Here is a 22446-nt window from a genome sequence, read left to right as displayed (position 1 = left end):
GCTGGGCGTGGTGGCAGGCGCCTGTAATCTCAGCTACTCGGGAGGTTGAGGCAGGAGAATCCCTTGGACCCGGGAGGTGGAGGTTGCAGTGAGCCGAGATCACGCCACTGCAGTCCAGCCCGGGTGACAGAGTGAGACTCCGTCGGGGTGGGGTTGGTGGAGTGAGAAATCAGCCCACATGGCTACTCCCAGCAGTAGCGAAGCAGCAGGGCCAGGTTGAGCTGGGCCGGGTGCCCCGAGGTCAAAGGAAAGGAAACCCCAAGACCCAGTGGCTGCAGAAGGCAGAGCTGGATGCAGGATCCGCGCCATGGCCCTGCCGGCCCCCACCCTTGGGTGCCCCTCGAGGCCCTAATTCTCTCACTTCGTTCTTGGCAGCCACTTGGGTTCCCAGGTACAGCAACTAGGAGTGGCTTCTGTTCCCTTGGAAGCTCTTCCTCTCAGAGACTAGAACCCTAAAGGGAAGCCACGAGGCGGGTAAGGGAGGGTGGCTCCTTCTGCCAGGGCAGAGGCAGGGCAGGGGCATGGGCATGGGAGGCAAATCCTGGCAAGAGCTCGGGACTACTTCTTCAGGGCCGTCTAGTTGGTGTCTCAAGGGCAGAGGCCATGACCAGATCAGGGAGAGGCCACCAAAGGGGGCTGTGAGGCAGACGGGCCTGACCTCCTGGGCACCCTCCACCCTCCATCACTGACACGCCCCTAGAGCCTGCTTGAGAATGCCTGGGACGACAGATGCCTGGGGAAACTGGTGACACAGCTGAAGTGGGGTCTAGGGACCGTCAGCCAGCAGTCACTTGACACCTTCCTGACAAGAGCAAAAAGGAACTGTCTGGTGGCAGAGGCACGCCTGCCAGACCTGTCTGCTCTAAGGGTTCGCATCCCGCTTTCTCTGTCTGACTCTTAAATGCCTGCTACGGCCCTCCCAGCCCTCCCAGATCATTTCCAACAGTCACATGACTGGTATCCAGGCAACCGTTGCCTGGGCTCCCAAAATTCCACATCCGGAGGCTGACAAGTCATGGTGCCCCCGTGGAACACAGCTGGCTGCTTCATGTGTGGAGGAGCTGGGGAAGAAGGGAAAAATCCACTCCCTACACAGGGATGAGTTCCTAATTCTTGGCCTCAGAGGAGGCGCCTATAAAACCAATGAAATAAAACAGCTGCTCCTTGTGTTTAAAGGGAGACCTTTTACTGTACCCTGGTCAGGTCTGGGGCTCGATTCCATTTCACCGTCAGAAACGTGAGAGGCAAAAGTTGGCCACTGTTAGGTCACCTATTTATCTCTGAGTCAAGGCATAGACATCAGCAGCTCGCTGCCCCTTTGCCCACTTCCCTGCCCTGATAGCTAGGGTTTGCCGGTCTTGGCTCTGGCATGTGAGGCAGGACAGCCTGCCAGCTTAGGGCAGGAAGCCACTCCATGCCTGGCCAGTGACATCTTTTCCCCAGATGCCAGGACACAGGGGCATAGGACGTGCTGTGAACCCTGGAAGGCCTGACCCTGTCTGAGTGTTCTGGGCTGCAGGCAAGCCCTGGCTACTGCGTGACTTGGCAAAGCAGCTGCCACCAGGACTCCAGCTTTGGAACAGCCCAGTGAGGCGGCCCCCTCCAGATGGAGAGGTCAGGCTGGGACCACAGCATGCATGTGAGGAACCGCACAGGGAGGCCCAGGCATCCGGCCAGTTGCTTGCTCTGCAGCCCAGCTCTAGGGCCCGCCCAGTGCACCTCTGCAGCATAGAGGTCGCTGGGCCCTTTGGAGGATGAGGGGTGGGGCTGAGAGTTACCCACTGGACAGGACTGGAGCTAGACAGAAACCCAGTGTGACCGACACTCTGCCATCTCTGGACATAGGTCAAATGGGCAACATTCTTTGTCTACTACCAGGATAAAGAAAATAGAAGAAAGGGGCCGGGCGCAGTGGCTAGCGCCTGTAATCTCAGCACTTTGGGAGGCTGAGGTGGACAGATCACGAGGTCAGGAGATCGAGACCATCCTGGCTAACATGGTGAAACCCCGTCTCCACTAAAAATACAAAAAATTAGCCAGGCGTGGTGGCGGGCGCCTGTAGTCCCAGCTACTCGGAGAGGCTGAGGCAGGAGAATGGTGTGAACCCGGGAGGCGGAGCTTGCAGTGAGCCGAGATCGCGCCACTACACTCCAGCCTGGGCGACGGAGCGAGACTTCGTCTCAAAAAAATAAATAAATAAAAGAAAATAGAAGAAAGGTCAAACTCAGAAGTCACACTCAGAATTTAATTTCTCCAAAAGTCGTGTCTGTGTTTGATTCATGCAGAAAATCACGAAGACTTCTCGCCTTTTCTGAGTGGGCAGGATCCACAGCTGGCTTACTTCTGGACACGGAGCATGGACTGAGAAGCAAGAGCTTCCTTCCAGGAGAGGCACCACTCACAGGCAGGCCCGGCTGCACGATCACTCCCTGCTGGACCTGGTCACTGCAGCTGCCCCTCCCTCGCTGGCTCCTCTCTCCTTCCCCATCCAACTGTTCACCTTGTCACAGGGCTATGTCTTGGCTCTTGGCTAAGACTTTAAGGGCCCACACAGCAGAGAACAGCAGAGGACAGAAGCCTCAGATCCTGACAACCTGCACAGCAACGCACGGACTCTGCCTCTCTGCCCCGTCCACTGCCGGCCTCCTGAGGTAGAGTCGGGCGAAGGTGCCTCCCACCTGCCCTTTGGTAAGGCGCCCGGGGTTCACACAGACACAGCCGAGGACATCCTGGGGAGGACAGGAGAGGAGACAGGTTTGGAGAGCCTCAACTAACTGGGAACCAATGTGAAAAAGAAGTGCCATCAGATGGCTGGACCCCAAGAGGGTTTTAGAAAATGGAAACGAAGGCAACCAAACAACCAGATACATTTTCAGTCACTTTTTTTTTTTTTTTTTTTTTTTTTTTTTTGAGACAGAGTCTCGCTCTGTTGCTCAGCCTGGAGTGCAGTGGTGAGATCTCAGCTCACTGCAGCCTCCACCTCCCGGGTTCCAGCGATTCTCCTGCCTCAGGCTCCCAGGTGGCTGGGATTACAGGTGCCCACACCACCACGCCTGGCTAATTTTTGTATTTTTAGTAGAGATGGGGTTTTACCATGTTGGCCAGGCTGGTCTCAGACTCCTGACCTCAGGTGATCCACCCACCTCGGCCTCCCAAAGTGCTGGGATTACAATTGTCAACCACTGCGCCCAGCCTCAATCACATACGTTAACTTGTTACTAGAAAGCTTTGAATTCCTTTTAAGTCTTTCAAACAGAAGAATGAGGTGACTTGGCAGAATTACAATCAGCTCCCAAACTTGGAGACAAACCTGATCTAGCTGTTTACTGCTTTCTCATGTGCAAAACTTTTTTTTAACCTCTTGAGGTTGAACTAGTTCTCATTTGGCAAGAGGGGGACTGGTCTAGGCAGATTCCTTGTAAGGGACCTAACTCCAAGGCAGGCAGGGCTAAAGGAAGGGTGGCAGAGATCACAATGACCCAATAGCTTCTTCAAGGTATTCCCAGCTGAGCCCACTTGGAGGTCATCTCAGAATTTGGGAGGCAGAGGACAGGCAAGTGTACATATGAAATCTTCCCCAGGTCACCTCTATGTGGCCTGGTGAAAGCCGTTATTTGAGGGCCTTCCTAGTCACCTGGGCTCTCGTTCTCTTGGGGAGGGAGGAGAGGACACTGTTTGCTCAAGCATTTTACTGACAGAGTTGTTTGTTTTCTGGTCCCACCACCTCCCCAAAGAAACAAGGCCACAGGGCAGGGTGCTAGAGGCCCCATCCCCATCAGCAGACCCACGAGGAGTGAGTGCCGGGTGGTCTAGAAGGGAAAATCAAAGACTGGGTTCTGCTGTTTCTGGGAAAAAGCAGAGTTCAAACCTACCTTCACGAAGTACCTCAGCTCTGACGGGATGATGAGCACATCTGGGGTGACAGGCAGCTGTGCATAGACATAGAACGTCTCATAGTCAATGGCCATGTCTTCTTGGGGCGGGTAGAGCGGGTAGTAGCTACAGAGACAGAGAGAAATTGTCAGCAGTAGCTGACCGGGGGGCCCCCTTCTCAGACAGAGTCCCCCTAGGTACTGGCTTTCGTGCTGCTGGCATCCACAGACCGACTTTTTCTCTGTGTGTGGGGGGCAGAATGCAGGCTTGTCATCACAGGGTAAAGTTCCCTGCTGGTAGCCTGGTGAAGGCTCTTACAGTCATGCTTGTCATAGCTCCATGACCCCAAGGCACTCTCTCCACAGTTGGGGGTCCCAGCGGCAAGCTCACCTCCTCTGGGTCAGGATGTGCTTGAGTATTCGGCTGAATCTGTCTGAAGTTCCAGAAGAACTGGGAAAGAAAAGAAAGCATGAACACAGAACCCTGTTTTTCAGCCCATTTCTCTTCAGGGAAGACCGGAGAATTTAATAAACCAGAGAGAAGCTAAATGGCCAAGGCCCAGCAACAAGAGGAGGATGCCTCTGGGGAAGTTTAAAGACCCACCCACAAGGAGCTCGGTCTGTCCCCACATGAGGAGGGACGCAGGACACCGGGTTGAGAAGGGAAAGCACAGGAATCCCTCGTAATCAAGATCAAGGAAGGCCATTAGCCAGCACCGTACCGTGCAAGAGGATGCAAAATTGGCACCATTGTGAGGCAGGTGTGTAGCCAGGCTGACCTGAATCTCAAACCTCAGCCAAGGAGCTGCACCCGTCTCGCTTCACACGCGAGTTGCTTCACACGCCCCTTCCCATCAAGGATGACGGCAGAATGGAGCTGCCCAACTTCAACTCAACAAATTTGTCAGGGCCTGGTTCTCTGCAGAGCTGGATGTTATACTGGTAATGAAGAAAACCCTTCAGAGAAAATTCCCAGTTTCTCCTCCATAAACAGGATGTCCACATTTGTTTTCAGGTCACAAATTTGGGAAATGAAAAAAAGGGGAGCAGAAAAGAAAATGTAGATGAATTTTGATGCCTTTAAGTGCAAAGACAGAATGGACGTGGTTCTTTGGGGTCTCAAACGCAGTTTAGAGAGGTGGTAACAGAAACTAATGCATCCAACCCCTCCCCTTGGGTACAGAGAAACTCAGATGGCCAGAGGGTCTGGCACAGCTTGCTGCTTTCAGGACTCTCTAGTCAAGACTGTCAAGCAGCCCCTTGATTTTCTTGGCTGCAGAAAGGGCTGGGACCAGAAAGCCAGTCATCCTGCTTGGGGACTGGAACACACTTCTTACCTACTGATCTCCTCGGCCCCCAGGTGGAAAAGCAGATCCGTGGACGTCAAGCCGAAGATCACTCCATTTATGGAGAGGCTGCAGGGCTCCGACACAAACTGTACTTGCTAAAATGAGAACAGATTGAAACAAACATTTGTATGCCAAAGCTAGAAACATCTTCCCATGAAAAGTGGGGGTTGTCTGAGGGCTGGGGAGACCACGGAAAGGGGGACCAAACCAACATACATCAAACTTATGGACACACTTGCCTGTTTAAAAAAAAGAGCTTAAGATTCAGGCTGTACGCATGCCCTAAAGAGGCCTCTCCACCCTCCCCTTCAGGGCCAGAGCCAGTGGCAGAGGCATGCTGGATTCTGGCTGCCTGCTAGTCAAGGAGTGGGTGCTGCTACCTTTTTGTCCTCTCGAGACAGATCGGAGTAGCTGAAAGGCGGCTGGGGGTACACAGGCTCATGGTGCACATCTCTCAATGACGGGACAAAGACAAGGTGGGAGCCGGAGCTAGTATGGCAAAAAAACAAACAGAAGAGTGAGAAAAGTGAGTGCAGTTGAGTTAGAACAGCTGCACAACAGGCGGGATGCCTCAGGCTGGAGGCAGAGCCCACTCCCAGGGAGGCAGCTCAGAACTGCAGTGTTATGAACAGACGCTGTTTCCCATGGGACACTGGGAGTGAAGGACAATTTGTTCTACTTCACACCCATCCATCTGGACAGGCTCCAATTGCCTGGGACACTTTCTTGTTGCTCTGTGTGGTTTTCTACTGAGAGGATGGAGACTATTTTTTGGCAGAAAAAGGGGCAAAGAAATGGAGATCTAGAAAGTCTAGAAAGAGAAGGATGTGAATAAAGAATCACAGCCTCAGAGCCAGAGTTTAAACCACAGCTTGGACTCATTACATCTTCTAAGCAGGTGTAGCTTGCAGGCATTAAACAGTGTCCCTGCCACACCTTGGTAGGGTGCACGGAGCTGAGGCATCTTTCCTAGGGAGAAGGCAGGAATACTAAAAAGACCCTGAGACTGCCATTTTTTGTTTTTTTGAGACAGAGCCTCACTCTGTCGCCCAGGCCGGAGTGCAGTGGCATGATGTGGGCTCACTGCAACCTACATCTTCTGGGTTCAAGTGATACTTGTGTCTCAGCCTCCTGAGTAGCTGCAACTACAGGTATACACCACCACACCCAGCTAATTTTTGTATTTTTAGTACAGACAGGGTTTCACCATATTGGCCAAGCTGGTCTCGAACTCCTGGCCTCAAGTGATCCACCCACCTTGGCCTCCCAAAGTGTTGGGATTACATGCGTGAGCCACCACGCCTGGCCTGCCTTCGTATTTAGAAGATCCAGCTGAAACCCTCTGACTGACTGAACGCTGGGCCATAATTACTGGACAACCAAGACACAGACATTTCCAGCGGGAGGCAGAAAAACCCAAGTGGCCTCTCCCTGAGCCATCGCATCCCTCCCCTCTCACACATGGAAGTAATGCCCTGAGTTTCTATTTCTCAGCAGGCTGTCATGCGAAAATGAAAGAAATATTTAACAGCAACAGTAAAAGCACAGATGACAGCAGATGTTTCCTTTGATGGAGCAGGAGAATCTCTAGGGTTACAACATACAAGTGAAGAAGAAAGTTGTAACTCTGGGGGCCAACTATTTATTTTTCCCGGCCACACAAAAGAGAAAGAAAGCCCCATTTCCTTGGTTCCCTTAGATGACCTTGGCAGAGGGGCCGTTTATAAATAAAACAGGTATAAAGTATTACTTTGCGGGCAGGTTTAAAATCCACCAATAGCTCTCACTTCCATCTCCGTCTCTTGCTTAAAACGTGTGGACTTCTCAGACATACATACACTTTCACATGTGGCAAAGGTGCTGGTGACAGCTGTCACCCTTATCACTGTGGTGTCCTCTTAGAGTGCGAACTGAGACATCTATAACAGAAAATCAGAATCCTGAGACCAAAGGTGTTTGCATATTCATTACTGTCCCTTTGACACTGAGAAGCTCACTAGGATGATCCAGTCCACCATTTGGGTGCCAGGGTCTGGTAAACAGGCCGCAGGGTAACTTGAATGGGACAATCTGTGCTCCACATCTCAAGGGCTTGACGTCTATGATGAACACAAAGGACTGAGGTGCAGCTGGCTGCTCTCAAGGGACAAAATTGCCCTGTTTCAGTGTAGGCTTTGGAAGGGCAATAGTTAAGGAGGAAATAGACTTCCTGTTCATGGTTAGAAAGCGGCTATAGAAGGAGGGATCAGAAAAACATCCCAACTATGCTCAGCATTGCACAACCTCGTACGTCACAGCGGGAGGGTCCTCCAGCTGCTCCCGCAAACAGGACGAGAACCGCGGGCTCTGCTCGCTTCCTCTGAGGTGCTTTCTCACTGGCTCTGGCTTTTTTTTTCTCTTTTTTTTTGAGGTGGAGTCTTGCCGTGTCGCCCAGGCTGGAGTACAGTGCTGTGATCTCGGCTCACTGCAACCTCTACCTCCTGGGTTCAAGCAATTCTGCCTCAGCCTACTGAGTAGCTGAGACTACAAGCACCCACCACCACGTCTGGCTAATTTTTGTAGTTTTAGTAGAGATGGGTTTTCTCTATGTTGGCCAGGTTGGTCTTGAATTCCTGACCTCAAGTGATCTGCCCGCCTCAGTCTCCCAAAGTGCTGGGATTATAGGTGTGAGCCCCTGCGCTTAGCCTGGCTCTGACTTTTGCTAATGATGACTCAGCTTAATGCTCTGCATTTCTGACCTCTCAGGAATACAAAGAAATCCTCTGCCCAAGAACTGTTTATATACTGTTTCTAGAAGGGTGGGGCAGCTCCCCCTGCCCCGTGGCACACACTGGCCATAGATGAAAGTGCCTGGTGGTGCTGGGCTCTCATCCCCAGTGTGACAATGCCTCATCTGTGCTTTATTTCTATCACTGCTGTCAATACCACATGGGGTAAGGAACCAAAAACAGAACCTGACCTCAAACTGAAAGCACCCAGCCAGTGTTAGGGCACTACGACACAGTCCCTGCCTGTCCCCAAGGGCTGACAAAAGGAGAACACAGCCCTGCTCCTGTGTTTTGGGGGCCTATCTCCTGAGGAGTTCTAACCACTCTCCAGGCCTGATGACCTTGACCAGGATCACAGCAAATCTGGGGAAGAGGGAAGGCACCTGCATCACCTTCATTTGAGGGAGGGAGGGAAGAAAGGGCAGAACCAGCCATGGTTGTCACTGGCACAACCCAAGTCTCTGATTCTGGGGTGAGTTGGGGGATGTTCTTTATTCCAGCTGTGACATCTACCATCCTGGCCCACACTGCTGGCACAAGAAGGTATTGTTACAACTTATTGATTCTAGGATCAGTTTTCTGATCTTTCTTTCTAAAAGGCAGAAGGTTAGACATCATATTTTAAAAACCACCTTTGTGACAGACTTGTTTTTAAAAGCTTAGCCTCAGGAATACTTGTATTTTATTAGCTCAGCTACAGGCATGCAGATCTTGTGAGGAGATCTACCACCTATACCAACTTCTTTCAAACTCTGGCACTGGGGGAAAGGGACAGGAATGGAGGCTGTCAGATTTCTGAATAACTTCCCACTCCCGGCTTTAGCCTCTTCCTGGAACAGTGACTTTCCTCTCAAATGAGAACTGCACAGCTCTCTCATCACTGCTGTGACCTCTCACAGTTCCTTCCGTTTGGTCTATGGCAAGGATTCAAGGCCCCACCCTCACTGAGAGTTTCTACCACCAGCTGTAGCCACTGGCGGCCTCCCACGCACCCTGGGGAAGCACTGACTTGGGAGGAACTTGGGCTCACCCAAAACAATCACTTACACAACGAGATGTTTGGGGTCTCACAGGATTTCACTGCGTAAGTCATCAAACACTTCTCAAAACCATCCTGGGAAGATTCCCGTGGAATATTAGTTTATACAAAAGGGAGTGAGAAAAGGAACCAAGTATAGAAGAGAAAGAGCAACCAAAGTGTGAGAGCCGATGCAGCCTTGTCCTTTCAAGTATGTTTATCTTTGTGTTTTACAGAGATGCCTCTTAACTTGCACTTGAAGTTCAAGGGTTCTAGCTGATCTCGGTAGTTCAAAAGGAAGAATAGGAACTGCCATGATTTTTTTTTGGAAAAGGAGTTTTGTTCTTGTTGCCCAGGCTGGAGTGCAATGGTGTGGTCTCGGCTCACTGCAACCTCTGCCTCCCGGGTTCAAGCAATTCTCCTGCCTCAGCCTCCCCAGTAGTTGGGATTACAGGCATGTGCCACCACGCCCAGCTAATTTTTTTTTTTTTTTTTTTTTTTTTGAGGGACTCTCGCTCTGTCACCCAGGCTGGAGTGCAGTGGCGCAATCTCGGCTCACTGCAAGCTCCGCCTCCCGGGTTCACACCATTCTCCTGCCTCAGCCTCTCCGAGTAGCTGGGACTACAGGCGCCCGCCACCACGCCCGGCTAATTTTTTTTGTATTTTTAGTAGAGACGGGGTTTTGCCGTGGTCTCGATCTCCTGACCTCGTGATCCGCCCGCCTCGGCCTCCCAAAGTGCTGGGATTACAAGCGTGAGCCACCGCGCCCGGCCTACGCCCAGCTAATTTTGTATTTTTAGTAGAGATAGGGTTTCACCATGTTGATCAGGCTGGTCTTGAACTCCTGACCTCAGGTGATCCGCCCGCCTTGGCCTCCCAAAGTGTGTGAGCCACCACGTCCGACTTTTTTTTTTTTTTTTTTGAGATGGAGTTTCGCTCTTTTTGCCTAGGCTGGAGTGCAAGGGCACCATCTTGGCTCACTGCAACCTCTGCCTCCCGGTTTCAAGTGATTCTCCTGCCTCAGCCTCCCGAGTAGCTGGGATCATAGGTGCCCACCACCACGCCTGGCTAATTTTGTATTTTTAGTACAGACAGTTTTACCATGTTGGGCAGGCTGGTCTCAAACTCCTGACCTCAGGTGATGAACCCGCGCCTTGGCCTCCCAAAGTGCTGGGATTACAGGTGTGATCCACTGAGCCTGGCCCTGCCACGACTTTTAAACAGTTTCAGTTTCTTAATGGGAAGCTCTGGAGAAACATAGGAAGCTTAAGGTTCTGTCCAGTGTTTTGAAATCTGACCTTCTCGTGCCTTCAATAATTGTTCGTAGACACTGCTTGAAAATGTCTTCAAATGGACTTGTCAGTAGACAATTCTGCAAGAAAGGAAAGGAGATAGATTTAGACGGCAGATGTTTGGTGTTTATTCACTTGTTTAACATTGTTAGGTGACCCATAGATGTCAGCTGTTGGGCTAGGAGCTGAAAGAGACGCAAAGATGAAAAAGATGTGGTCTTTGTCTTAAGGAGCTAAGTCTAGTCGAAGGCAGGAGAGATGTGGGAATTAACCCTCTTGAATGCAATCTGAGACTAAAAGGAAGAGTGCTTTGAAATATTTTCCATGGAAGGTAAAGTATCGTGAGACAAAGGATTGGAGGTCCCAGACCTCAGCCATGGAGATGTCCCAGGAAGGACCATTCATGTTTTATGCAAAGGACAGCAAGATGAGTTATAAGCTTGGGGTATTGGCCAGGACAGGTTCTTTCACAGGGCAGCCTGTGACTGCCAGACACCTGCATTTGTGCTAGTGCTCTTGTGCCTTAGCAGCAGGCATCACAAACAAAGGAACATTAGGACTGATATGTCCCTCCCCCAGCTTCCAGACAGCCTTGTATTCTGGTGAAAGGAAGCCCTTGGATTCCAGATCTTTATTAATAAAGTGCTCTGCTAAAATGATTTTCTGATTAGCCACAGGACTTAATGTGTTTGTTACAGATGTGGGATAAACACTAAAAAATGAAAAGTGAGAGCCTGACAACGCAGGTACCCAGGACCCCTTCCCACCCCAGCCCACTCACCTCCACCTGTTCATGCTTAGCATCCAGGAAAGGGCCAAACTGCACGGGGAGAAACAAAGACACCAAAAGAACAAATCAGAATCACTTGTGTCTGTGAACGACTTCAGATCACTTCTTCTGGCAGTTCCCTGTGGAGGGCTCATCTGTCCCTCCAAGGCTGCCTGTAGACCCTGGGGACAGCTAGCAGATGGGTTGGCGGGGGCACCAAGCCAATTTCACAGGCAGAAACACGTGTGCCCTGGATGGAGGGAGGCTCCCAGAGCCCCATAACCACTATAACACTGGGCTCCCGCCTGTAATCCTAGCACTTTGGGAGGCTGAGGTGGGCAGATTGCCTGAGCCCAGGAGTTCAAGACTAGCCTGGGCAATATGATGAAACCCTCTCTCTACAAAAAATACAAAAATTAGTAGGGCATGGTGGCATGTGCCTGTAGTCCAAGCTATTTGGAAGACTCAGGGAGGATAGGGGAGGCTCACTTGAGCCCAGGAGGTGGAGGCTATAGTGGGCCGAGATCATACCACTGTACTCCAGCCTAGGTGACAGAGTGAAACTCCGTCTCAAAACCAACCAACCAACCAAAAAAATGCACACTGGGTTTTCTGACTTTCTAAATCTAGCAAGGGAAATTGATCACCATGCTAATAATAGTATTTTGAGATTTAAAAAGAGATTAGTTCAGAAGTTGGAGTAATGAGAAAGAGGTAAGAATACTGTAAAATCAACGAAGGGTGGAAAAAAAAAAGTTGGGCTTTTATTTTTATTTTTTGAGATGGAGTCTCACTCTGTTGCCCAGGCTGGAGGGCAGTGGTGCAATCTCAGCTCACTGCAACCTCTGCCTCCCAGGTTCAAGCAATTCTGCCTCAGCCTCCCAAGTAGCTGGGATTACAGGCACCTGCCACCACGCCCAGCTAATTTTTTTGTATTTTTAGTAGAGACAGGGTTTCACCATGTTGGCCAGGCTGGCTTAGAACTCCTGCCCTCAAGTGATCCACACACCTTGGCCTCCAAAGTGTTAGGATTACAGGCGTGAGCCACTGCGCCCGGCCAAAGTTGGGCTTTTGAATCTAGCAAAGGCCCATAGATCATGTATACCTCTCCAAAGACGTAGATTAAGAATGAAAAGATATTTTCTAAAAGGAGGGACTGACATGCTTCCTAAAAATTTAGAACTGCATTAAAGCCATTTTCCAAGGCTGACTCCTCAGCTTTCCCACTGGTGCCTCTTACCAGGATGCAGACATCTGGCCGGTCATGGTTGACGACAGCAATCAGGTCGAGCAGGGGGTCATACGTGATGCTGTCAGACGTGGTGTATGGTCCACAGGCAACCAGGACCATGCTTTGCTCAAAGTCTAAGACAGAGGTTATAGGTCTTGATGAGAAGAGGACTAGTATTAGAATGGTGGGAGGAGAAAGGACAATGATGGTAAATGCCACAGGATTCAACTCATTGAGTCCTTTATGTGTGCAACTCTGGGGACCCAAGGTAAGGAAGACCTCATGTCCACCCTCCAAGAACACTCCACTAGGTGGTAGAGACAGAGACAGGCAGGTACATGAATACCTAGAACACGCAGTAGAAACTTTACGAGCTGTGCACATGAAAGATTCCAGGAAAGTGGCAGTCAGGAAAGAATTTACCAAGGTGGAATTTGCTAACACATTTGAGAATTTTTGGGGATCAAGGGCAAGGCAGGGTACAGGACAGCATTGAGACCTGAGTGTGCTCAGTGTTAGGAAATGTCTGCTGGTCCAGTGTGGCTGGAGAATGTGAGGTACTGAAGAGCCCAGAAAGACAGGCGGGGGAACGGGAGACTGCAACGGGAGACTCCAGGGTGATGGGGTGCAGGGGCCACCCATCACGCTTTGCCTTTTTCCTAACGGCAGCTACTTTCCTTTTGGAGAATCAGCCCTCCCCTCCACAAGGCAGACTACATGGGGCTATAAATTGGGTGCTCTGTCTTCCTCTAGCCAAGGGCAGGCACATGACCCAGTTTATGCCATTCACACTCTCCTCCCAGGGTCCGCAATCTTGAGATGAACGATCCAAGGAGAGAGAAAAGATTAGAGCTAACTTATTCCAGCCGAAGTGCCCAGATGAGACAGCTGGGGAATTCCTGCTACCTGGATGCTAGAGTTCCTGGGCTCTCATCTTGGTTCCAAGCCTGGGTTTCTAGCCACTTGTCCAGTCTGTGAGCTACCTGGATCTCCCCTAATAAATTCCTGCTTTCTTGTTAGTCTGAGCCAGTTTCTGTGGCTTACAACAACAAAATCCAAAGATCCCTGGCTTCTTAACATGCTGTTGTGTTAGTTTCCTATTGTTGTTATAACAAGTTATCACAAACTTAGTGCCTTAAAACAACACGAATTTGGCCGCGTGTGGTGGCTCAATGCCTGTAATTCCAGCACTTTGAGAGGCCAAGGCGGGAGGATCCCTTGAGCTCAGGAGGTTGAGACCAGCCTAGGCAACATGGTGAAACCTTGTTTCTACAAAAAATACAAAAATTAGCTGGGCAGGGTGGTGCATACCTCCTGAGCCTATACTCCTAGCTACTTGAAGTGGGAGGATTGCTTGAGCCTGGGAGGTTGAGGCTGCAGTGAGCTGTGATCATGCCCACTGCACTCCAGTGAGACTCTGTCTCAAAAAAAAAAAAAAAAACCCACATATTTATTATATTACAGTTCCAGAGGTCAAAAATCCTAAACTGAAGGTGTGGGCAGGGCTGAGTTCCTCCTGTCTGGAGGTTCTAGAGAAGAATCCATTTCCTTGCCTTTTCCAGCTTTCAGATGCCACCTACATTCCCTGGTTCATGGCCCCACCTTCAGCGGCAAAGCCAGAAGCCTAAGATTTCTCTATTTTGAAATAAAATTTTTCTTTAGGCTTCCTCAAATCATAGCAGCCTAACATTTCTAAGCTCTGACTCTGATTCTCTTGCCATTCCTCTTATAAGGACCCTTGTGATTATAATGGGCCCACCTGGATAATCCAGGCTAATCCCCCATCTCAACAGCCTTAACTTAATCACACAGGCAAAGTCTCCTTTACCACAAAAGGTAAAACATTCACAGGTTCCAGGGATTCCTGGGGCTATGATTCAGTCTATCATAGTAATAATACCATGAACTGACAGAGCATTCAAGGGGAAGAGTAGGTTCATGTGCTGGTGGGGTAGGAGACAAAGTTAAGTTTGGCTCTGAGAAGCCTACAGGAGATGTGAGCCCCAGTGTAAGCAGTGAGTCTCTGGAGGGCGAGGGCCATATCTTATTCTGTATCTCCATGAGTGCCTCATTTAATTCCTTGTACAAAAGTTCATTAACAACCTGTTAAACTGCTTCCAAAGGCTTCCCTGGTACACAGCTCAGGCTCCTGGTATCTCAGCCCACTTGATTTCATTACCTGAAGTTGACCTAATACCAGCATGCCACCCTTGCCCCTATAAATTTGTATTTTCTTTTTTTTCTTTTTTGTTTTTTTTTTTTTTGAGATAGGGTCTCACTCTGACTCCTAGGCTGGAGTGCAATGGTTGTATGATCACGGCTCATGGCAGACTTGACCTCCTGGACTCAAGGGAGTGATCCTCCCACCTCAGCCTTCCAGGTTGCTGGGACTATAGGCACATGCCACCATGCCCACACCCAGCTAATTTTTTTTTTTTTTTGAGACAGAGTCTAGCTCTGTCGCCAGGCTGGAGTTCAGTGGTGATCTCGGCTCACTGCAACCTCTACCTCCCAGGTTCAAGCGATTCTACTGCCTCAGCCTCCTGAGTAGCTGGGATTATAAGCACATGCTGCCATGCCCAGCTAATTTTTGTATTTTTTAGTAGAGATGGGGTTTCAGCTTGTTGGCCAGAATAGTCTCTATCTCCTGACCGTGTGATCCGCCCAGCTCGGCCTCCCAAAGTGCTGGGATTACAGGCGTGAACCACTGCGCCCGGCCTAATTTTGTGTACTTTTTGTAGAGATGAGGTTTCACCATGTTGCTCAGGCTGGTCTCAAACTCCTGTGGTCAAGCAATCCTCCTGCCCCAGCGTGAGCCACCACGCCCAGCCAAACTTGTATTTTCTGATAAAATGTGCAATATCACAAAGTCCTAAATTTCACTCCTGATTCTAGGTCATCTCCAAGAATGGCTCTGGCCACTGTTACATGCATGGGGTGTTGACAACATGCTAGTATCAGTGATCTGGTTGCTAATCCTTAACAGTGCTCTACTGTGTTTACAAAAATGCCTTGAGGGTTGGGTGTGGTGACTCATGCCTGTAATCCCAGCACTTCGGGAGGCCGAGGTGGGCAGATCACCTGAGGTCGGGAGTTTGAGACCAGCCAGACCAACATGGAGAAACCCCATCTCTACTAAAAATACAAAATTAGCCAGGCGTGGTGGCACATGCCTGTAATCCCAGCTACTTGGGAGGCTAAGGCAGGAGAATCGCTTGAACCCAGGAGGTGGAGGTTGCGGTGAGCCGAGATGGTGCCATTGCACTACAGACTGGGCAACGAGTGAACCTCTTTCTAAAAAAAAAAAAAAAAAAAAAATGCCTTGAAATACATACATATTTTTTTTTTTGAGACAGGGTCTCACTCTGACACCCAGGCTGGAATGCAATGGCACAATCATGGCTCACTGCAGCCTTGACTTCCTGGGCTCAAGCAATCCTCCTACCTCAGCGTCTCAAGTAGCAGGGACTATACAGGTGTGCACAACCACACCAAGTCAATTTTTTTTATTTTTAGTAGAGATGCAGACCCACTATGTGCCGGGGGGCTAAACTTAAACTGGGCTCAAGCAATTCTCTCACCTTGGCCTCCCAAAGTGCTGGGTTACAGATGTCAGCCATCACACCCGGCCACCTTGAAATAAATAAATTCTATCTATCTATGTATCTAGACAGTGTCTTACTCTGTCACCTATGCTGGAGTGCAGTGGCATGATCATGGCTTACTGTAGCCTTGACTTCCCAGGCTCAAGTGACCCCTGCACCTCAGCCTCCTGGGCAGCTGGGACCACAGGCACATGCCACCATGCCCAGCTAATTTTTGTATTTTTTTTTTTTTTTGTAGAGACAGGTTTTCGCCATATTGCCCAGCCTGGTTTCAAACTCCTGGGCTCAAGTGATCCTCCCACCTCAGCCCTGCGAAGTGCTGAAATTATGTTGAAATATTTAGAAGTAAAGTTTGTCAAACTTTCTTTTTGCCTTTCCACAACTAGATTAGTTACCACATAACACTAGGGTTTTAAAGAAATTCTTTTTGGCCGGGCGTGGTGGCTCATGCCTGCAATCCCAGCACTTTGGGAGGCCAAGGCAGGCGGATCACAAGGTCAGGAGTTCAAGACCAGCCTGACCAACATGGTGAAACCCCATCTCTATGGGGTTTTGTAAAAATACAAAAATTAGCCGGGCGTGGTGGTGTGTGCCTGTAATCCCAGCTACTTAGGAGGCTGAGGCAGGAGAATCACTTGAACCAGGGAGGCGGAGCTTGCAGTGAGCCAAGATCTTGCCACTGCACTCTAGCCTGGGGACAGAGCGAGACTCCATCTCAAAAAAAAAAAAAAAAAAAAAAAAAGAAATTATTTTTAAGTTTTCACTTTAGAACAAATTTAGAATTGTAGAAACGTTACAAAGATAGTACAGAATTTCTGTGTGTCTTTCACCAGTGGCCTCTAATCTTTTTTTTTTTTTTTTTTTTTTTGAGACGGAGTCTCGCTCTGTCACCCAGGCTGGAGTGCAGTGGTGCAATCTCGGCTCACTGCAAGCTCCGCCTCCCGGGTTCACGCCATTCTCCTGCCTCAGCCTCTCCGAGTAGCTGGGACTACAGGCGCCCGCCACCACGCCCGGCTAATTTTTTGTATTTTTAGTAGAGACCGGGTTTCATCGTGGTCTCGATCTCCTGACCTCGTGATCCGCCCGCCTCGGCCTCCCAAAGTGCTGGGATTACAAGCGTGAGCCACCGCGCCCGGCCCCTAATCTTAACATGTTAGGTAACCATGAACATTTGTTAAAATTAAGGCATTAATACTGGTATATCACTGTTAACTAAATTCCTGGATTTTCGAGGTTGAGTGTTAGAGCCAGAAAAATAAAAAAGTAAATTCCTGGCTTTATTCAGACGTTGCTAGTTGTTCCAGTGATGTTCCCTTTCTCTTCAAAGATCCAATCCAGGATGCCACATTACATTTTCAAAAAATTAATTATTTTAATTTTTTTAAGAGCCAGAGTCTCGCTCTGTCACCCAGGCTGGAGTGCAATGGTGTTACCATAGCTCACTGCAGCCTTGAACTCCTGGGCTTAGGCAATCCTCCTGTCTCAGCCTCTGATTAGCTAGGACTACAGGCACGCACCACCAGCCCAGCTGATTTTTTTTTTTAATTTTTAGTAGAAACAGGGTCTCCCTATGTTGCCCAGGCTAGTCTCCAACTCCTGGCCTCAGGTGATCCTCCTACCTTGGCCTTACAAAGCGTTGGGAATACAGGTGTGAGCCACCGCATCTGGCCCACGCTGCATGTAAAGAAATTCTTTTTGAAATTGTACATCTTTTTCCTTTCCAAGGCAACCTTCAAAAATACCTGTTAAACATTAGTCTTTAAACAACATGCCTCATGAAGGCAGAACTCAGGCGACAGCTGACTAACGCTCACTGGGCTCAGACCAGGGGTCTTGTGACAAAAAACCTACGAACTCACGATGGTGGCGCCCTCACTGCTTGGTCACATTGCTCTTCAGCAGCTTTTGCAGCTTTCTTGGGCTCGGGAAACTGCACTCCTGGACTCATGTCTACCACCCTCACCGTTGGCAAAACAATATTTGAACCGAAACTCACCTGCATCCTCTTCAGTGGGCTGATAAAATGGAAGTGGCACACCCTAAAAACAGGGGAAAAGCTCAAGTAAGGTCTTGCACCAGGCATCACCTTGGTAAGGAAAGCGGAGGGCACCGGGTTGGGGGTGGTGCAGGTGTGTGACGGGAGGACAGTGGGGAGGAGCGAGAAGGCAGGGGAAGGATGTGCCTCTGTCTTGCTCCTTGGATCTGATGGGACCTGCCATTTTTCTATACTGCTCAGAGGGCAAAGAAACCCAGGTAATGGGAGGTCACTACTCAATTGTCATAAAACACCCAGCAACAAGTGGGAGCAAAACAGGTGCCTAAAGTATCAGTGCACTTCTAGGCAAGGATGGGAGAGAAGGGTTTCTTGCTACTTTTCCTGGCATTCTATGAAAATCTCTGGAGGATTGTTGCCTAGATCAGGGATAGGTAAGCGTATGGCCTCTGGGCCAAATCTGGCTGCAGCCCACTATTTAAATAAAGTTTTATTGGAACACAGCCACAGTCATCTGTTTAAGAGTCCTCTATGGCTGCTTTTGTAGACAAAGGCAGAGTTGAGTCATTGTGACAGAGACCATATAGCTACAAAGTCTAAAAGAGTTACTGTCTGGCCCTTTACAGAAAGAGTTTGCTGACCCCTGGCCTAGGGGTAGGTTCCCACTTACAGATGGAGAACTGACTAACAAATAAATGGGCTCCTAAAAAGGACCAGTTTCTAGAACAGCTTACAGACATACTTTGCCTGAAGCAAACCAAGAAGCAAGTGGGGGTACCACTGTGTACCTCGTAGAGTTTGGTGGCAACAAGTTTCCTACCAGTGGTGTTGATTCCTTCCATAATTACAACCTGAAAGACAAAAACAAACAGGATTGCTAAGCAGTGGAGATCAATGAGGTCTGGAATACACTATTTTGAGGCAGTTAAAAGCGTTGTCCAACTACTCTCATTCTGTAATCATAAACTTAGGGCATTTTTGCAGAAAACGAATTAAGGGCATTGCATTAGTAATAATAATTATAATCACTATATAAGTGATCTAATTTTCACAACAATCCTATGAGGTAAGAATTATTTCCATTTTGTGAGTGAAGACACTGTAGTTTAGATGGTTAAGTACCTTGTCCACAGCCATGCACCTCGTGGAGCGGGGAGTTGGGATTTGAGGCTGGGCAGTCAGGTCCCAGAGCTTCGGTCAGAGCATGGGGGAAATAGGAATCCCAACAGTGGTGTCTGCTCTGGGGCATGTGCTCCAGCCGCACCCCATGGCAGCAGAGACAGGAACTGAGGAGCAGCTGCGCATGGCACAGCACCTACACTACAGGGGTAAAGAGTGCGCCTGCATCCTGGTGGAACTCCTCCAATCTCACCTGTCCAGGAAACAGAGAATATTCCTTAAGCTCAGATAAATCCACTGGAATCTGAGCACCCGAGGAATGTTCCCGGTCTCCCTCAAGAATCACTGACTTGTTGTTCAGCTTCCCATTGCTATCACAGCCAATCTGGCCCAGCAGAGTGACAGGCTCCTACCAAAGGAAGGTCACAGCATAAGAATGACAGTCTTTGGAGCAGGAACTCAAAATCTGAAGTCAATAGGGTGAATAGCAAAACAAACTGCAAACAACAAATACATTTCTTGGCAGGGCATTGCTTTGACCCTGAGGTGACTACCGCATCATCACTGACTCTCAGGATGGAAGAATTCTGAAAGGGCATCTTGTCCACCCACCCACCCAGCACTTGAGCCCTCCTAGGAGGCTGCCTAAGTGTGAGCATCTCTAGTGTAGGGGAACTTGCCCCTGGATGCCCACCCCACCCCGTCCTCACCACCCCAGGGCAGCCCACTGCATCTTTCGACAGTATAACTACTTAATAATAGCTAACATTTCTTGAGCTTACTAAATACCATGCACTGTTCTAAAATGTATTCTTAGGCATTTTATATGTATTAACTCATTTAATCCTTGCAACAACCGTCAGGTGGATATTACTGTACCCATTTTACGGATGAGGAAAACAAGCAACAGAGAGGTTAGATAATTTAGTCCAAGGTCAAACTGTGGGTGAAGCTTGGGTTTGAGACCAGAAATTTGGCTCTAGAGCCATATCCTTAGCCACATACCATACAACCTCTTAACAGGAAGTTCTTTATTAATTGAGCTAAAATCTCTGTCCCCATGGCTTCCTCTGTTCTGTTCCCACTCTTGGGAGAAAACAGAGGAAGTCTCATCTTTCCCAGTGATTGTGCTTCCCTGCCTTCCCTCAATTACTTCCTTCCAAGTCCTCTAACACTTCCTTCTATGACACAGTTCTGCATCACTTCCCCAACTGGTCATTCTTTGAATGTAAACATTGACAAAGGTACTTTAAAGAAACTTCTAGAATATATTTCCCCTTAGATTAGAAAACGTTCTAGAGAGAAAGCACTGGTATATATGCCAGATTAAACTATGATATAAAGATACTATTGGCAGCAGTTTGTAACAAGAGACCAAACCAGGGGAGAGACTGTGAGTCATTGTCCAGAGAACAAGATTCTGAAAACCCCATTCTCGCTGCTGTCCTTTTATCTCGATATGTGAATGCTTCTATTTGTGGGAAATCCCCGGGGAGCTACCTGACTCACCACCAAGGGAAACAAGGCCTTCAATGTCTGCTTATGTGCAAGACTCTAATCCAGGTGGGAAGAAAATCACTCTCTGGCCACAAAACCAGACAGCACTTACAAATCTTTCTTCAGAAGGGCCCATTTTCCCAAATTCAACCAAGATAGATGTTCAAACTAGAACACAGACAAGAAGTAAAAAAGGAAGCAAGAAGAATGCCTCTTGGTCATCGATTTAAAAATGTAATATTAATTAGTGAGAACTATTAGAACAACTCTTACCTGTGCTGGGGCTAGCAAAGGAGTGAAAGCTTCAATCTTGTAATGTTCCTTCAGTTCGCTGCCAAGTTCCTCTATCTTACAGGTCAGAACTGCAATCCCAGAAGTGGAAAAAAAAGTATTATGTTTAAGACATTTCACTTGCCAAGAAGAGAAAATACAGCACACTGTAAAATATTAAAGTCAGTCATTTTACAGAAGCAGGAAGGGTGCCTGGACATCTGGCCAGTTTAAACCTTCTAAAACCCTTGCCAATTTTCCAATATTTGGTTGCTGAATCTGGCCTTCCATCTGGCCACAGGAGACCCCATAGCACAATTCCAGGGAATCAGCATGAACCCCACCCCATCTCCAAGTCTGCCCTTTACTCAAGTCCTCACTGAGGTTTTAGGCAAGTCAAGGCCAACCTGAAGAAGACTTCTAAGGAAGGAGCCATGAATATCTTTAAGTTGAATTCCTTTACATCATTCAAGTTTTTGCTGCTGGGAATGGTTATGTGCTTTTTAGCAAAGTGAAGTGACTTGGGGCAATCACTGATAGTATCGCCAGTGTCCCTCCATTACTAGAGCTTCCATGAGGACATCTACCAACTCATATATTAAAAGGCAACCTTGGAACTTGTTCTACCAGCCTAGCTGAAGCTTTGTTACTCTACACCCTTCTAGGTGGTTTTATATCCACCAGAATTTCAAAGGGAAAAAAACAATCACCTTCTCGAATGTCTGGCAGCTTCTGAAACATGGATTTGTAGCTCCCAGTTAGTGCCTCTGGACATCCCAAGACCTTCAGGCTGATGTGTCCAGCTCCTCCTCTCCCAGACCAAGATACTCCCTGTGCTGAGCCAAAGGAGGTAACCACTTCTCCTCGGTTACTTCGTGAGTTGTATTTCTGGGAGGGAGTAGCACTAATTGGAAGCAAAACAGGTTAATGTTACTGTGTTCATATCTAAAGGGAGAGAAGAATAAAATGAGGTTACCTTTGGAAATGGGGATTGGAGAAAAGGAAGGTGGCCTCACAGTTTATAAATCAAATCAATTTAACGGGGTTGGACATACCCAGACCTTTAAGGAATTTCAGGAATGAAGGGTTGAGGAATACCAGGCTCAGGAATACCAAACATTTTTAGAGAAGTTTAGAGACAGAAACGTATTTTAAAAAGTTGTCGTTCTCTTGGCATTAAAACTACGCAAGGCAAAAAAATCCCCAGATTCTGAATTGATTAAAAGGCAAACTTTAAGTCCCATTTTTTTCTTCTTATGGATTTTTAGCATTCATTGGAACATCATCTGAGCCTGCAACTGTGGATAAGCCAAAACTTGCTGAGCATATATAAAAACTCACAATACGGTTCAAGGTAGAAACAACAATAAAATGAAGTTAAAATTAATCAACTTTCCCCAGTGTCTATGGAGACGGGGAAGTAATGAATTAACAGTCTGGTGATGTGCAAACATTCCCATTTTTCTAGGCTCAACTGCCAAGTTCTCACGTTTCCACTCCCTGACTGGTAAATTACACCTCTAAGAACACATGGATATTGCTGATCTGCTTAGATGACAGTGAGGTCTTCTAATCTTCTGGTTGTAAACATGCCATACAGAGAGGTCTATTTAAAATAGGCTTTGTTTAATGCACTGAAACTCTGCAGGAACCAGTTTTATGT

At 48.4% G+C, this 22446-nt stretch overlaps 1 protein-coding gene across 1 annotated transcript in view; it reads right to left on the bottom strand.

The window, feature by feature from the left end:
- Positions 1-2224: 2224 nt before the first annotated feature.
- Positions 2225-22446, bottom strand: part of POLA2 (DNA polymerase alpha 2, accessory subunit) — a 36954-nt gene continuing 16732 nt past the window's right edge. The window contains exons 6-18 of the mRNA XM_055252675.2: positions 21494-21687; positions 20787-20875; positions 19270-19425; positions 18686-18748; positions 17901-17943; positions 12309-12433; positions 11081-11119; positions 10306-10379; positions 5602-5710; positions 5210-5316; positions 4264-4323; positions 3873-3999; positions 2225-2729 (exon numbers count right to left, since the gene is read on the bottom strand). Of these exons, the coding sequence (XP_055108650.1) occupies positions 2580-2729; positions 3873-3999; positions 4264-4323; positions 5210-5316; positions 5602-5710; positions 10306-10379; positions 11081-11119; positions 12309-12433; positions 17901-17943; positions 18686-18748; positions 19270-19425; positions 20787-20875; positions 21494-21687 (1336 nt within the window). The 3' untranslated portion in view covers positions 2225-2579. The remainder of the gene's footprint in view (positions 2730-3872; positions 4000-4263; positions 4324-5209; positions 5317-5601; positions 5711-10305; positions 10380-11080; positions 11120-12308; positions 12434-17900; positions 17944-18685; positions 18749-19269; positions 19426-20786; positions 20876-21493; positions 21688-22446) is intronic.

The sequence above is a fragment of the Symphalangus syndactylus genome, chromosome 1 (assembly GCF_028878055.3).
Source record: "Symphalangus syndactylus isolate Jambi chromosome 1, NHGRI_mSymSyn1-v2.1_pri, whole genome shotgun sequence".
Classification (NCBI taxonomy): Eukaryota; Metazoa; Chordata; class Mammalia; order Primates; family Hylobatidae; genus Symphalangus; species Symphalangus syndactylus.
The sequence above is the reverse complement of the archived record's forward strand: the minus strand, read 5'-3'. Positions and strand labels throughout refer to the sequence as shown.